General features: G+C 38.8%; 1 protein-coding gene across 2 annotated transcripts in view; it reads left to right on the forward strand.

Moving 5' to 3' along the window:
• LOC108712628 (vascular endothelial growth factor receptor 3) overlaps positions 1–16,300 on the forward strand; it is a 131,989-nt gene that overhangs the window by 55,873 nt on the left and 59,816 nt on the right. For both annotated transcript variants that reach the window (XM_018254935.2, XM_018254934.2), the window contains exons 2-3: positions 4,316–4,412; positions 15,771–16,039. In XM_018254935.2, coding sequence (XP_018110424.1) covers positions 4,316–4,412; positions 15,771–16,039 — 366 coding nt within the window. The remainder of the gene's footprint in view (positions 1–4,315; positions 4,413–15,770; positions 16,040–16,300) is intronic.

A 16,300-nucleotide genomic window follows, 5' to 3' on the forward strand; every position in this document is an offset into this window, starting at 1 on the left:
ATATGAATAAATAAAAAGAATATTATGTGAACATAAAAGGTTAAACAAATTTAAATGCAAAAGCACACATAAACACATAAAATAACATGAAACCTTGTATAGTGCATAAGTATTGCTCACTTTAATTTGTATCAGGTAGTTATTGTGTCCCTTTTATCATATGTTCAAAAACCACACATGTGCCCCTGTGTCCTAAAGGTTCACAGTAAGCAAGTTCTGCCAGTGCCATGGTATCTATAGCATCAGTAACTTAGGGGCAGATTTATCGAGGGTCGAAGTGAATTCGAGGGAATTTTCGAAGTAAAAAAATTCAAAGTTCGAAGTAATTTTTTGGATACTTCGACCATCGAATAGGATACTATGACTTCAAATTCGAATTCGATTCAAAGTATAATAGTTTGAATATTCGACTATTCGATAATTGAAGTACTGTCTCTTTTAAAAAACTTCAACTTCAATACTTCGCCAAATTAAACCTGCTGAAGTGCTATGTTAGCCTATGGGGATCTTCTAGAGCAGTTTTCTACGTTTTTTGAAGTCGAAGAAAAATTGTGTGATCGATCGCTAAAATCCTTCAACCGCAAATGGCGAAATTCGATGAAAAAAAACTTTGACTTCGATATTCGAAGTAATTAAATTCGATTCGAATTTTGAAGTATTTTCAACTTCGAAATTCGACCCTTGATAAATCTGCCCCTAAATGTCTGGATTTATAAAACTGAATTCAGTTTGTCCAAAAATGTAAGAACATGTCACTGTTTATGCTTAGCTCCTGTGTGGCTCTATCTTATGATTTTTTGTGTAGTAACCCTATATTCCTGGTATTTTCTGTATTTGCTAGTGTTTTTCCCCAGAAAGGTGAATTGATCGATATACATTAAAAAACCTAATTAATCTTCATTAACTTTACAGATGTTACGTCTTGTCAAGCTGCATGTAATGTGAGCCAGTAATTACTGCTAAAATGTAAAACAGCTCTCTTTGCAGTCAAATTCCTCCTGTGCCAGTTCCATTTATACACACATTGCTGTGCAAGTAATAAGTCATTGATATATATTAACAAAAAAGCCAATTAAGGAAAGGTCACTTTCCGGATATAAGGCATGCATATCCTGCCAAATGACATATTTTTTTTAGGTTTTAATTGACCTGACACAGAATTTTGGAATAATCATAATAATATGTTCTTTCAGCAGGCTATTTTACAAATAAACAATAGAGTTATTAAATATACTTCGGCAAGTAACCACTTTTAGTGGGTTATTTATCACTAGTTCTCACTAGTTTCTGAAAACCACTCCGACTAAATCCGCACAGACCTTTCCCCCTTATTTATTTATTTCCACTACAATTTCTTGTGTGGGAAAAGACTGTCTTGACCTTGATCTTGAAAAAATCTGAATCGTACAACTTTTTCGGATTTGACACCCAAAACCTGAGACTTTTTCAGATTTGAAGCCCGGAACCATGAAATCTTTGGATTATTGAATGAAACCCAGTGCCGATATCTTCAAAATGTCAATGGGAAATCTGCCATTGACTTCTACGTGAACTCGGCAGGTCTGAGATGGAGTTCTTTTTTATTCTGACTTTTAACACCAGTGGGGTTTAATAAATCCTTTTTCCCCTTAAAAAGTCCAACCAAAAAAAAAATCAGACTTTAATAAATTACCCCCTAATGTTCCTGATCATTTGATTTAAAATGAAAGAAGGTTGATTACAACGTGAGTATATAATTTAAGGAATGATGTACCCCCTCCTGTAAAATATAAAGTTATTACAAGTCCCAGAGGAGTTCAATAACCATATAAAATGCTTTTTTATAAGTCATGCTGCTCCATGGTGACTTCCAAAATCCTTACAACATGGGGGGGGTTGAATTATTTATTATAATACATGAGATTCAGTAAAAGAAATGACATCATAAAGCACTGATTATAACTGATTACATCATTAAGCATCATCTATAACAGCGGTGTCCAGCCTTTTGGCTTCCTTGGGCCACATTGGAAGAAGAAAAATGTTCTGGGGCCACACTCGAAATACACACAAACACTAACGGTAGCTTTTGATTTATTTTATTTTAAAAGTAAAAGAAAAGAGGGCATCATAAACCTAGTGAGATTTTTGACATTGTGTTTGAGAAACTAATGTATCAATATCTGGTTGAATGGAAGTAGTTGCGATTCTCAGTGAATTCTCACGGTGTTCATCAGATAATTTTGTTCTAATTTTACTCTTAGGGGCATATTTATCAAAGGTCGAAGGTCGAAGATAAAAAAACTTCAAATTCAAAAAGATCAACCGAATGGTGGTCGAAGTTTTTTGGGGTCAAAGTGGGCCTACTTCGAATCGTACGATTCGAAGTATCGCTACTTCGATCTACTTAGATTCAAAGTTTTTTTAACTTCGACCTTCGATCTCCCAAACTCCCCCAATTGCCTCCATACAGGTTCTAGGAGGTCCCCCATAGGCTAAAACAGCACATCGGCAGCATTTAGGTGCAGAATAGTTGAAGTTTAAAAAAAAATAATTTAACTTTGAATTGAAGTTGGACTATTCGATGGTCGAAGTACCCAAAAATTACTTCGAAATTCAAAGTTTTTAACTTCGAACCTTCACTTCGACCTTTGATAAATATGCCCCTTAGTGTGTTCATGCTTGAAAAAAGTTGCTCACAAATGTAGGTGCTGCATATATCCTTAGCATAGGGGGCGATGCCGCTGAAGAATGCTTACTTGCCACTGTAAGTAACCGAATACTCACTTGTTAACCACTTTTTCTGCTCTAGGAAACCACACACAGCACACCCCATGTACAATTTAAAGCACACATGCACAGAATTAGCGACCGTGTACATACGCTCTCCGTGCGTGACATTTGCAACATGACGTTTCCTGGATTGGTGGAAGTTCAAACTGGGCCGCATTCATATCCATCCTGGGCCGCATGCGGCCCTCAGGCGGCCCTCAGGCCGCAGGTTGGACACCCCTGAAAAAAATATAATTTATCCTTATTTTACATGAATGTCCCATTAATTCTATCCTATTAGACACAGTTGGATATCTCCTTTGTTAAAAAGGCCTTCGCTGAAAATTCACAAAACGGCAAAAATTAGCAGAGATGCATTGAGGTTTATGGGCGACAATTTTTTTAGACACACATGGTGGCAATACCAATTTTTTTTTTTGGACGCACAACAATGTTTTTCACCCATTGCAGTTTATGGGAATCATTTTTATGGCAAAAAAAATGCACTCATCACTAGCCCTGAACTTACACCTAGAGAGTTATCAGACTTCAAAACTTTATGACACTAAACCCATGCAAGTTTAAGACAGCAGCATTCTGTCCTTCCTCACTGATTATATACTGAGCTCTTATAGACAACTGAACTTTTCTTAGTTAGTTGGCACTAAAGGAGTTAACAAATGGGACTGGTACTGTGGGGAAGCATTTTGGTTGGATATGGCATGGCAATCATGGGTTACTTTGTTTAATAGATATGTTCAATAAAACTGCAGCTGAACTTCACCCATTCGAAAAGGAACTATGTTCGCAGTGTTTTCTTTACAGCTTTGCTCTATTATTGTATAAACTGTAGTGAAGTTAGTTCAATCCCTATTGCAATCATACCTGCCCCTTCACAGTCTTTATTTGCAGTTTTTTTTCTAAATAAAGATCTGAAACAACTCCTGGAAAACTTCAATATTACAGTTTCCGTGCCAATGTGATAGAGTAATTTGCTATTTGCATTCTCCTCATGAATTGCACTATATTTACACTTCCATGGAGGGTAATTAACAGCCGGATCTACATAATTATATAATGTTGGAGCCTGGACCCCAGTGCGTTTGACATAAAACATTCTTGGGAATTTCTGGCAAGGTTGGTTTCTTTAGTCTGTTGTTACAGGTGGGAAATAGGGCAACTTCATGTTACATGTCTGAAACCTCAGTTTTAATTACCTAAAAACATTAATGATATGAAACAAATGCCTTTGTGTGAAAAATCTTCCTAAGGGCTAAACTCCACAGCACGTTCAGGGTGACTCGCCGCCAGGCGATGACATGCATGCAACATTTTGGACGTCCAGAAATTGCAGGTACAAACTAAATGTATCCGACCATCGGATGTGATCATCCGACAGTCGGATTCGGATATATGTAGTTTGTACCTGCGATTTTTCGATCAGTCCCATTATATTCTGGACGTCCGAAACGTTGCATGCATGTCATTGCCTGGCCATAAATCAGTCCTGAACGCTCCATGGAGATCAGCCCTAAGTCAAAATTATTTCTTTGTTCCTCTTTAGATCTGGTGTGTGGATATTCTATGACTCCACCTACACTTAACATCACAGAGACTGAATTTGTCATCAACTCAAATGATACATTAACCATCAGCTGCAGGTAAGTGTTGTTGGATCCTCATGTCATGGTTTTTTTTAGAGGACTGAACAAAAAAAAATGAAACAAAAGCAATTTGCTTTTTTTCTATGTGGCTAAGCTGACTTGCAGAAAAGTAAATCACATAACGAAAAGTAAACTATATTATTTTTTCAAGTGTATTTTTATTGAACAGTTTTAAAAGTATACGGTTTGTCTGAAACAGCATCAGAAAGCAAGGGTGTAAAATAGAGCATAAAATAACTCAGAGAGGTGATATACCCTATAATAAACAACGATTTCAATAAGAGAAACGAAGAAAAAATATTATTATGCATGAAAAACAGGATGAAGCAACTGGCTTTGCATAACGCTGGTTTGCTAGAATGAAATGGTTATGATAACAGAAAATGAACAGTGAAGGGTTTTTGGGTCTAGCTGCTACCAGGGGTGATGCTGGCCCCTTTGCTCACCTGTTTTGGAGCCGGAGGGCGTCCTTCCGAGTCTACACGCTAGCACAGATAAGCACAATCTTAATCTTACTAAGTTTACCACCCCTAGTGCTGCCTGAGTTTAGTTTCTCAACTCGCTTCATTGGCACAGCACCCTTGGCTGGTCCAGAGATATGTAGCCTAATGGGAGATAACATCTGAGTCAGGTAACAGCTCTTGAGAAACATCCTATTTAGATTTTGCTAAAATGTTCAACATTATAAGGCTGCCAGAAAGTCCATCTGCTTTGTATATCAAATATGGTCCCTTTCCATTTACTGACTATTCAACGTCTTGCTACTGACCAGTAACAGAACAAGTAGTTCCTGGGCCTGGGTGCAGGCCGCACACCCTCCTTTTTTACAGAGGATTTACACCGCAAGCGTCCAGCGGGCCCTGGTGCAATCGCACCGCCGCACTCCTGGTAGTTCTGCCGCTAACAGTACAGAGATGCCTGGATTTTTGAGCTTTGGGATTCTGTCTCCAAAGTTGAATATTACTGGATCTTTTTGTATGTCAGATAAGTGAACCTTGTTTAACCGTTGGTTAATGAATCCAAAAACAGTTTTAATGATGGAAAGGCCTAAAATACGTTAGCCAAAAGGTTTTGGTCTCGATTTTTTCTTGATTGAATTGAAGTGGTATCAGCTACAGGATGCTAACAGCAACTTTACAAGATCGAGCAACAGCCTACAGAGCAAATTAAAGACAGGTTTAATTTAATGTAATATTCTTTTACTTTTTATTCCTCCTCTGAAAATGGTCCTGCCGTAGCAGCTGATTATTTTGTCGTTGGTCCCATCATAGTACTCGCTGCTGGTTAAATGGTATATTGTAGAACAGATATGGCTGCTTCTGCTACCTTCGAGATGAGTGCACACTCTTCTGTACTATATACTATATTCTAGCTTTTTGTAAATCAAATATTTTTAGCAAATATTTCTAATTTTTAAAAATGATTTCCTTTTTTTCTGTATGAATAAAACAGTAACTTGTACTCAATACCAACTAAGCTGCATGAATCCATTTTGGTAGCAAAACAACCCTACTTGGTTTATTTAATTAATTTAAGGGGTGGTTCACCATTATTACAGTTTTTTTTAAAGAAAGAGATAAAGTAATTTAAGCAGTATTTGCAATTTAGTTTCATTTAAAAAAAAATGGATCATTTTTAATATTTACCTGCACAGGTAGAGCTGCATAAAGTCTCTCTCTTCCAGCCAGGGGACTCACATCGTAGGAAGGCAAGGTAACACTCGCTACGGCACATGCTCCTTCTCCTGCTGTTTCTGCTAGTCATTGATCCGATTGGCTGAATTGCTTCAGCCAGTCAGATCACAAAATTGCCTGTGCCTCCTCCTCTTTGCTGCTAATTTCAGGATGACATAGACAGGACCTTACACAGCCAGAATGTCGGCAATCCTCCTGGCTTGGACAGAGAGAGACCTAAGGATCCATGCAGCATTATCTTTGCAGGTAGATATTTTGAAAAGAATCCATTATTAAATGACCATCCATATATCTTTATTTTTTTTAAAAACTATAATAAAGATTTTTAAAAAAAATGATTTTAAGCAGACTTAAAGGTATAGTGACCCAAGTTACAGAAAATATACCTTATCCTGAAAACACCAGATCCTATACAGGGTCCAAAACAGGGACCTAAAATACATTTCAAGTCTGGGAAATGTGAGCTAATACCTATACTGACACTGATATATTAATTAAGATCTCTAGAGAATAATGGGTTTTGAAGGCAAGATGAGTTTATTTATTTTTGTAATCATCTAAAAAGACTGCCACAATTGCTTCAACACGTGAAAGCTTAGTAGCCAACATTTTACGAAAATGTTTTCAAAGAAAATGCAATTGTACTCCAGCATCATGAAATGATTTATGAATTTTTTTTAACAAATATGCTGATATTTAGTTTTTTTTTGTATCGCCAATGCATCTTAATTAACTGCACTTAAGGTCAGGGCCCAAATGTGTGTATCAGAAGCAGACATATATACAGTATTAATTCTAAATTGGGATTTGTGACAAGAGACCTTCCTGTTTATACCATTAACCTGAGTGGTGTAACAAGAATTGAGAACCCAAGGGAATTTTTTTTTATTGTGTTCCACTCCAGTGTGAACCTAACCTTTTGATATGCTGCAATTAATAATGATAAATTATTATAATGTGCTGTGTCCTTGTATTTGATATCTGGGAAGATTTATGAAAGATCAAGTTTCATTCCCTTCATATTTTCAGGTACAAATGGTGTTTTTTCCAACTACAGGAAAAGTGTTATTTCCCCAAATGGCACCTTTAAAAAGAAATAAAAAAATTACAAAATTTCACACTCCTTGTGGGTAGAGTTGACACCTTTTCAGTTCGGTGAATCCAGGTTGGGGGTGGACCATTGACATCAGTGGGAGCTGACCACACTGAAGATCCAAATAATTGGCTGGAAGGCTTATTATAAAGGCTAATTAGTGAATACAGTCTAAAGGTGGCCATACACGGGCCGATATAAGCTGCCGACAGACCGAGTTGGCAGCTTATTGGTCCGTGTATGGGGGCCCCGACGGGCTTCCCCAATCGAGATCTGGCCGAAAGTGGGCCAGATCTCGATCGGATGGGACTAAAAATCTCGTCGGATCGCAGCTGCATCTGTTCGTTGATGCGGTCCCGCGATCCCACCGCCCGTTCCCGTTGGTTAGGATCCGATCGTTGGGCCCTAGGGTCCACGATCGGATAAGCCTGATATTGCCCACCTTGAGGTGGGCATATCGGAGAGAGTGGGCATATCGGAGCGTGATCCGCTCGTTTGGCGACATCGCCAAACGAGCGGATCTCTCCGTGTATGGCCACCTTTAGATAGTAGTCTGGAACTATGGCAGGATGGCAATGACAAATGCAACAATATAACAAAAAGACTGAGGATTGCTCAAGTTAGCAACCAAAGAGATGTTTGTTTTCAAAGTGTCTTAAAATATTGGAAACCCTGTTCTCAGCTGAGGGGTCCTTGACAAATGTTGCTTCAGGAAAGAACAGGACTAGTGCCAGAAAGTGCTGTTCCGTGGCCCGTGTATAAGTGCAGGGCACGAAACAGATCTATTGTGTCTGCGTTGGCCTGGGTGCCAGGGGCAGATTAATGAATATGCTACCCTAGGCTATAGCCTAGGGGCCCAGAGTGATAAGGGGCCCATCTATCTTTTTCAATGATTATTATTTTCTTTTCTTTAAAAATAAAATTTTTTCTTCACTGCTAGGCACGGGTCCAAACCCGCCAAAACCTGGTGCATCTTAGAGAGTTCAGTTGCACACCACACATGTACCTTGCCTTGTCTGGTTGCCAAATATTTTCCCAGCAGATACCGACAGTGCACTCATTCCAACTGGACCCAAGAAAATACAAATGTTAAATGCAAAAGCTAGATAGGCCCCTTGTGTCTCCAGGTGCACAGTGACCCTGGTGTGGAAGAACCCTAGAACATGGGCCTGTGGAAAGTGTAGCCTAGGGGCATCACATCATTAATCCACCACTGCTAGGTGCAAACACATGGACTGGCTTTTGGTACTAGTCTTCAGCCTACAACGTGTGAAAAACAATTAATTTAAACTCAACTGGTCATTTATCTCATTTCCATTTTTAGATTAGCTTTCTGAGTGCTTTCTGAGCTTGTTCAGTGATTACAATAATGACTCCAAAATGGTCTTTAAAGGAGAATTCAACCCCCCCAACTAATAAAAACTCCTACCCCCTACCCTACATAGTCCCCCCTCCTTGCTCCCCCCGCACAGGTGTTAACACCTGTAAATGCCCCTAATCCTGTAATTACACCCTAGTTGCAGAGCTCACGGGCGCCATCTTCTTCTCTTCGGTAAACTTTGGAAAGTAAGCAGCGTATCGGGGCATGCACAGTTGGAGCAATCTTCCGCTTTGTGATAGCTGTGCATGCGCCGAAAGTCTCAAAGGGAAGGAAGAAGACCCGAAGATTACAGAATCGCTGGAAGATGACGCCTGTGAGCTCAGCTGCGCTGACTCTGCAATGAGGGGTTGTTACAGGATTATGGGCATTTACAGGTGTTAACACCTGTACGAGGGGGAACAGGGAGGGTGGACTATGTAGGGTAGGGGTTTTTATTAGTTGGGGGTTGAATTCTCCTTTAAATCATGAGATCCTTCTGTAGTTTGGGTAAAAGAGCAGATGCTAAACATAATAAATAATTCTAGCAAACATTACCGTAGGATGCATTGACTCTCCAATCAAGCATTGTCTGCTGCTCTCCACCCACTGATACTAGTTCCAAGATTTAATGTAAAAATAAATAAATAAAAACCCTAATCATTTAAGCTTGTACCAAATCCAAAGAACAGGGCACTGTTTTTCTAGGTCTGTAATGAATTGAATTTGAATAGCTTCCCAGTTTTCTTTGGAAATAGAACTCTCAATACTGGACACATCAAGCTGTGAAAATATGTATTTTCAGAATTCATCAATGCACAGAATTAAGTTAGAATTCTCTGCCTCTTTTACATCTTTCTCACTTTAACTTCTTCTTGGCTGGAAGGGTACAGATTGTGGTCTGATAGGATCTCTTTACTATGGTCAATAGATCACTTGAAAGTTCAAGGGCACCTATAACAAATGCTGGTGTGCAATGATTGTATCTAAAGGGGGATCTCCCCTCAAGTACTAAAAACACATTTTGCATAAACAAAACATAATATGTAATTTTCTGCAACTTTCCTACATATGTTTAAAAAAATATGTAATATGTTTTTGACAAACACCACAAACCTGTTTTATATGTAGCATTGGTAGGAAGAAAGACATTTTATTATTAACATGTATTTATATAGCGCCAACTTATTGCACTGTTACTCATGAAAGTCCACCATGACTCCTATTAGAAGTATTCAAAATAAAACCTCAGCAGATTCTGGGGTCGTGCTGAAAGACATATTTGTAGCCTTACATAACTAAAAATGCAATCTATATGCAAATTGTTGTGTTTGGCACCTGACCAACACAGAAATCTTATAAGAACACAAAAAATACATGTAGAACAAAAATACTGCTTATTAACAAAATAAAAAGCACCTATAAGATAAAACAATGAATATATGCAAACAATGTCCATTTCAACAATAAAAAACTCCATCCAGGAGTTGTATTGGTAAAAAAGAAAATAGATAGAGCAACGTAAAAGGTGATTCAATGCGTGGTCTCAATGTCATGTAAACACGAATGCATGTTCAAGTACTTGAGTTATGTTCCATAAAATATGTCCACGAATAGATGAACTTAATCTTAATTACTGTATATCCCTGGGTCAGATGAGAGGGTAAATAATGAGTAATGAGTGATTGAGTGAAATAGTTTGCCCAGACATGTGGTGTACTTTTAGAGATGTATATATCCGTAGTGTGGGAAATATATAGTAAGGTCCATAAATATTTGGACAGAGCCAACTTTTTTTTTTTAAATTTTGGTTCTGTACATTACCACAATGAATTTTAAATGAAACAACAATTCGGATAAAGTTGAATTGCAGACTTTCATCTTTAATTCAGTGGATTGAACAAAAAGATAAACATAAAAATGTGAGGAACTAAAGCCTTTTTTTTAACACAATCATTTCATTTCAGGGGCTCAAAAGTTGCAATTGGACAAATTAAAAAACTGAAAATAAAATGTGCATTTCTAATACTTGGTTGAAAACCCTTTGCTGGCAATGACAGCCTGAAGTTTTGAACTCATGGACATCACCAGGTTCTGGGTTTCCTCCTTTTTAATGCTCTGCCAGGCCTTTACTGCAGCGGCTTTCACTTGCTGTTTGTTTGTGGGCCTTTCTGTTCGAAGTTTAGTCTTCAACAAGTGAAATGCAGCTCAATTGGGTTCAGATCAGATGACTGACTTGGCCATTCAATAATATTCCACTTCTTTGCTTTAATAAACTCCTGGGTTGCTTTGGCTGTATGTTTTGGGTCGTTGTCCAGCTGTATTATGAAATGCCTCCCGATCTATTTGACTGTATTTAGCTGGATTTGAGCAGACAGTGTCTATGAACACCTCAGAATTCATTTGGCTGCTTCTGTCCTGTGTCACATTATGGATAAACACTAGTGTCCCAGTGCCACTGGCAGCCATGCACGCCCAAGCCATCACACTGCCTCCGCCATGTTTTATAGAGATGTGGTATGCTTTGGATCATGAGCTGTTTCACACCTTCTCCATACTTTTTTCTTGCCATCATTCTGGTAGAGGTTGATTTTGGTTTCATCTGTTCAAAGAATATTTTTCCAGAACTGTGCTGGCTTTTTAGATGTTTTTTTTTTTTTAGCAATGTCCAATTTAGCCTTTCTATTCTTGATGCTTATGAGTGGCTTGCACCTTGCAGTGCACCCTCTGTATTTACTTTCATGCAGTCTTCTCTTTATGGTAGACTTGGATATGGATATGCCTAACTCCTGGAGAGTGTCATTCACGTGTTTGGCTGTTGTGAAGGGTTTTCTTTCTCTTCACCATGGAAATGATTCAGAAAGGAAAAGATCATCCACCACTGTTGTCTTCCGTGGACGTCCAGGTCTTTTTGCGTTGCGAAGTTCACCAGTGCTTTCTTTCTTACTCAGGATGTACCAAACTGTAGATTTTGCCACTCCTAATATTGTAGCAATTTCTCAGATGGTTTTTTCTGTTTTTGCAGCTTAAGGATGACTTGTTTCACCTGCATGGAGAGCTCCTTTGACTGCATGTTGTTTGTTCACAGCAAAATCTTCCACATACAAGCACCCCCCCCCCCTCAAATCAACTCCAGGGCTTTTATCTGCTTCATTGATAATGACATAACAAAGGAATTGCCCACACCTGCCCATGAAATAGCCTTTGAGTTAATTGTCCAATTGCTTTTGAGCCCCTGAAATGAAGTTATTGTGTTAAAAAAAAGCTTTAGTTCCTCACATTTTTATGCAATCTTTTTGTTCAACCCACTGAATTAAAGCTGAAAGTCTGCAGTTCAACTGCATCTGAGTTTAAATTTCAGAAAGAGACAGTTAAAATTCATTGTTGTAATGTACAGAACCAAAATTAGAAAAAAAGTTGTCTCTGTCCAAATATTTATGGACCTAACTGTAGATTCTGCAATTTACCACAGCCAGGTAAAAAGGATGCAACCGAGGTTCCTAGAGATTAAACGATTTATTGAGATTAGCCAAACGAGAGAGAACAAATGATACAGAGGTCTTTCAAAATGTGCTCATAGGATATACTATATGTATAGAGTATAGTGAACAAAAGAGCTTTTCAATATGCCCATTCTTCTACTCCCTACTTTTTCTCTCTCTCTCTTCCTTCCTTCCTTCCCTTCTCTCTCTCTCTCTTTCTCTCTCTCTCTCTCTCTCTCTCTCTCTCTCTCTCTCTCTCTCTCTCTCTCTCTCTCTTTCTTTCCGCCTAAATCAGCAAAAACCAGCTCCATTGTTATACTGTTTCTATCCTATTGACCAAAATCAGGAATTGTTCTGATTGGCTGAAGACAAGTTAAACAAGTATCTTAATTTTTATTGTTTTAGCTAAACCAGTTAATTTCTTTAGATGTTCTTTTTACCAATAACAACTGTACAAACAGTTCCTTTTTTGAAATTTAAAAGACCCTCTCCAGCTGGTTTCTCTGGGTATGTTGTTGTCAGACCACCCATCTGCATATCAGTTTGGAATCAAAGCATCCTAGAGGGACCTGTTTTATTTTGCATTTAATTAGACTACAGGATGGGTAATCCTTTGAAGTAGGCAGAAACTAGAGTTTGGGTCATAAAAATTCAGGACATCTACTTAACTGGGGGTTAATTACAATCCATTGATGTAGGCAGGAACAAGGAAATGTGTATTCATATATACATTGGCCTACATATTAATACAAGACAGAAGGCAAAGTGGTAGTAAATGCAGAATAAATGTTCTGAATACAATACATGGGGGAATAATCCAATATTTCCAGTTGAATTGCTTACTCAGCAGTGTTCCTAAATTTGGAAGTGTGTTTGGATGATGCATTAAATGCTGAAAGTCTGTGTTGCAAAAACACAATTAATGATTCATTATAGTAAAATAAGAAAACATTTATTATACCTTATAGACCCTTCCCTCAGTCCTATGACAGGCCATCCATCTTAATTAGGTCAGAGTCTCTAAGAGTCTCTAACCACAAAGCTGATTCCCATGCTGTCTTACTATATTTCCCTACACATTTGAAAAACCAAAGTGCACAGCTGAGCCAGCTGAACTGGTGTAGTAGCCAAACACCTATGTAGGCAACATAGTTACATAGTTAAATCGAGTTGAAAAAAGACCATCAAGTTCAACACCTCCAAATGAAAACCCAGCATCCATACACACACCCATCCATACCTTCACATAAATTATATATACCCATACCTATACTATATATAGAGCTTAGTATCACAATAGCCTTTGATATTATGATGTCTGTCCAAGAAATCATCCAAGCCATTCTTATAGTCATTAACAGAATCAGCATCACAATATCAAACGGCAGTGCATTCCACAACCTCACTGTCCTGTGTGAAGAACCCTCTAAAAATTATTTTCCTCTAGTCTGAAGGGGTGGCCTCTGGTGTGGTGATCCTCTTTATGGGTAAAAAGGTCCCCTTTTTTATGCAAGACAGAACTTTATTTGCTTTAGTAGCCACAGAATGACACTGCCCAGAATCTGACAACGTGTTATCTACTAAAACCCCTAGATTCTTCTAATTTTAGGAAACTCCCAACACACTGCCATTTAGTGTATAACTTGCATTTATATTATTTCTGCCAAAGTGCATAACCTTGCATTTATCAACATTGAACCTCATTTTCCAGTTTGCTGTCCAGTTTCCCAACTTAGACAAATCACTCTGCAAAGTGGCAGCATCTTGCATGGAACCTATAGTTCTGCACAGTTTAGTATCATCTGCAAAAATAAAACAGTACTGATGGAGTTGCTGTAATATAAGGGCTTTCAATTTAATATTGGAACTGGAAGGGAGGAAGGTCCTTCCCCAAACTGTTGTTGCATATCAGAAAGCACGGACTCAATGTTGGATTCAGCCGTAGGCAGGTAGCTGCAAGAAAAAAAAGTACCTGGTTCAATTCGGAGGTATGTGGTTGGGGGGGGGGTGCCAGAGGGATTGAGATTGGTGTGGAACCTCTGTACAGTGGCGTAACTATAGCAGAAACAGACCCTGTGGATGCAATCTGTGTCATATGTTTCTGTCTTGTTATGCCCCTGCCTCCATGTCTGAGGTAGTGGGCTCTTTTGGTGGCAGCACTTGTGGGCCCGGACATGCCAGTTCAACACATCATGTACAATAGCCGGTCAGAAAGCAGTTCCATCCTAAAGTGTTGGCTCTTTCTGAAAGCACATGGCCAGGCAAAATGACCTGAGATGGCTGCCTACACACCAATATTACAACTAAAAAAAATACACTTATATTACAAGTAAATTGTAAAGTTAAGTGAAGTGTAATTTTAAAAAATATAAAAACAACACCATAAAAATCATGACAGAATCCCTTTAAGCATACAAGCCATTTCGAATAATCATAAAGGGTCTGGGAACAAGGGCAGATTCGGGAAGATCGCCAGGCGACAAATCTCCTCTTTTTCGCGGTGACTCATCTCCCCAATCTGCCTTCCCCTGCCTTCAGCCGGCTAAAATGTTTTACCTGCCCCCAGGCGATTTACATTTTAGCCGGCGGAAGGCAGGGGAAGGCAGATCAGGGAGATTAGTCGCCACGAAGAAGAGGAGATTTGATCTGGCGACTAATCTCCCCGAATCTGCCCGTTTGGCCAGACCCTTAGAATGACCAACATATGGCTGAATGTGGTTAAATTAAACATCCATTTTGCTCAGGATTATTCTTCCCATATGCAACACATGGTTACAAATGGTCATTTTTATGTGGCCAATGGGATTGGGACAATTTATTAACTAAAATATATGTATCAATCGTCTTGTAATAAGATTAGTTAGTCTTTCTTTATACCATACTCTACAACCATTTTTTATTCATATTTCATTCTAAGGGGAGGAAATAAATAGCTTTGCAGCAAATCCTGGCAAATCTTTTGTACAGTCTGCCGAGTTCGGATCGTTTCTCCTCTTTTTTCCTTACAATCTGTCAGTCACTAAATATATTATTTGCATTACTGCTAATATCCACATAGACCCTGTACCAACACATTGTTATTGGAGTGAACTCGTAGCTGGAGCTCAGGGACCTTATTATATTTAATTGTAATTGAAGGAGGCAGTCGAGATATATCCCATACCCTTTTGACTTAAGTGGCAGAAAGCCAGGCTTCTCTCCCCACAGAGTTCTTATTCATAACTTTTTAAAATGTGAGGCTATTTATTCTATTTTCTACTTCTATAATTAATTTAATCTGTTGCCTGCACTTTTGTGGACCACCACCTAGATATTATTTTTACTATTAAAGCTATTGTTATAAGTCACCCTTGGCTATTGGTCATTAGTTAGCTGTGCTGGAACAGTTTTAGGGTCAGGACACAGACACTCAGGGAGATGTCGGCCGGCAACAAATCTCTTCTTTGGGGGCGACTAATCTCCCCAAATTATTACCTCTCGCCGGCTAGAATGTAAATCGCCGGCCGGATGGCACTTGGAGCCATCCGGCCAAAGAAAAAAGGCTCTCTGGTGTATTAACCTTTATATAGGGATTGGTAATTCACATTCACAAGCGATAACTGTGTCTTAAATGTAGGGAGTGGATCGAACGATCCACTGTGTGTTAATATAATTATTTTCAAATGTATTAATGCTGCATGTTTACTATAATTAATTTTTATAACACACTATTTGCATATTGATTTCCAGGGGACAGAGACCCCTGCAGTGGTCTTGGCCAGGGGGCTTTACAGACACAGATACCAAGGAGAAAGACTCTAAAGTGACGATAAATTTCAGTGATACACGCAGTGTGACTGAGGAGGACTGCGAGGGAATTCCTAGCAAACCTTACTGCAAGGTGTTCCGGCTGACAGGAGCTCAGGCTAATGACACAGGCTCTTACTGGTGCCACTACAAATTTATCAATGTCAGGATCAAAGGGACTACAGCTGCCAGCGTCCATGTCTTTGTTAGAGGTAAGCGGAAAAAAACAAGATATTTCAATACTGTTCTGTGGCATATAAATGTGCCAATGTTACTATAGAAAAAACTGAATTTCCATGTAATTACCCTGCATGTTGCATTGCTTATGCATCACCCACTACTGTTTTGTACTGAGGGTGGTTGGTAAAGGGGTTCCATGGCTGGAATGCCGTGCCCAGATAGTTTGCATCATATGCATCAGGTGCAAGAGCAGATCTGTGCTGCAATCTGGCCCACAGAAAAGAGTTACAACC

The sequence above is a fragment of the Xenopus laevis genome, chromosome 3S (genome assembly GCF_017654675.1).
Source record: "Xenopus laevis strain J_2021 chromosome 3S, Xenopus_laevis_v10.1, whole genome shotgun sequence".
NCBI classification, from domain to species: Eukaryota; Metazoa; Chordata; class Amphibia; order Anura; family Pipidae; genus Xenopus; species Xenopus laevis.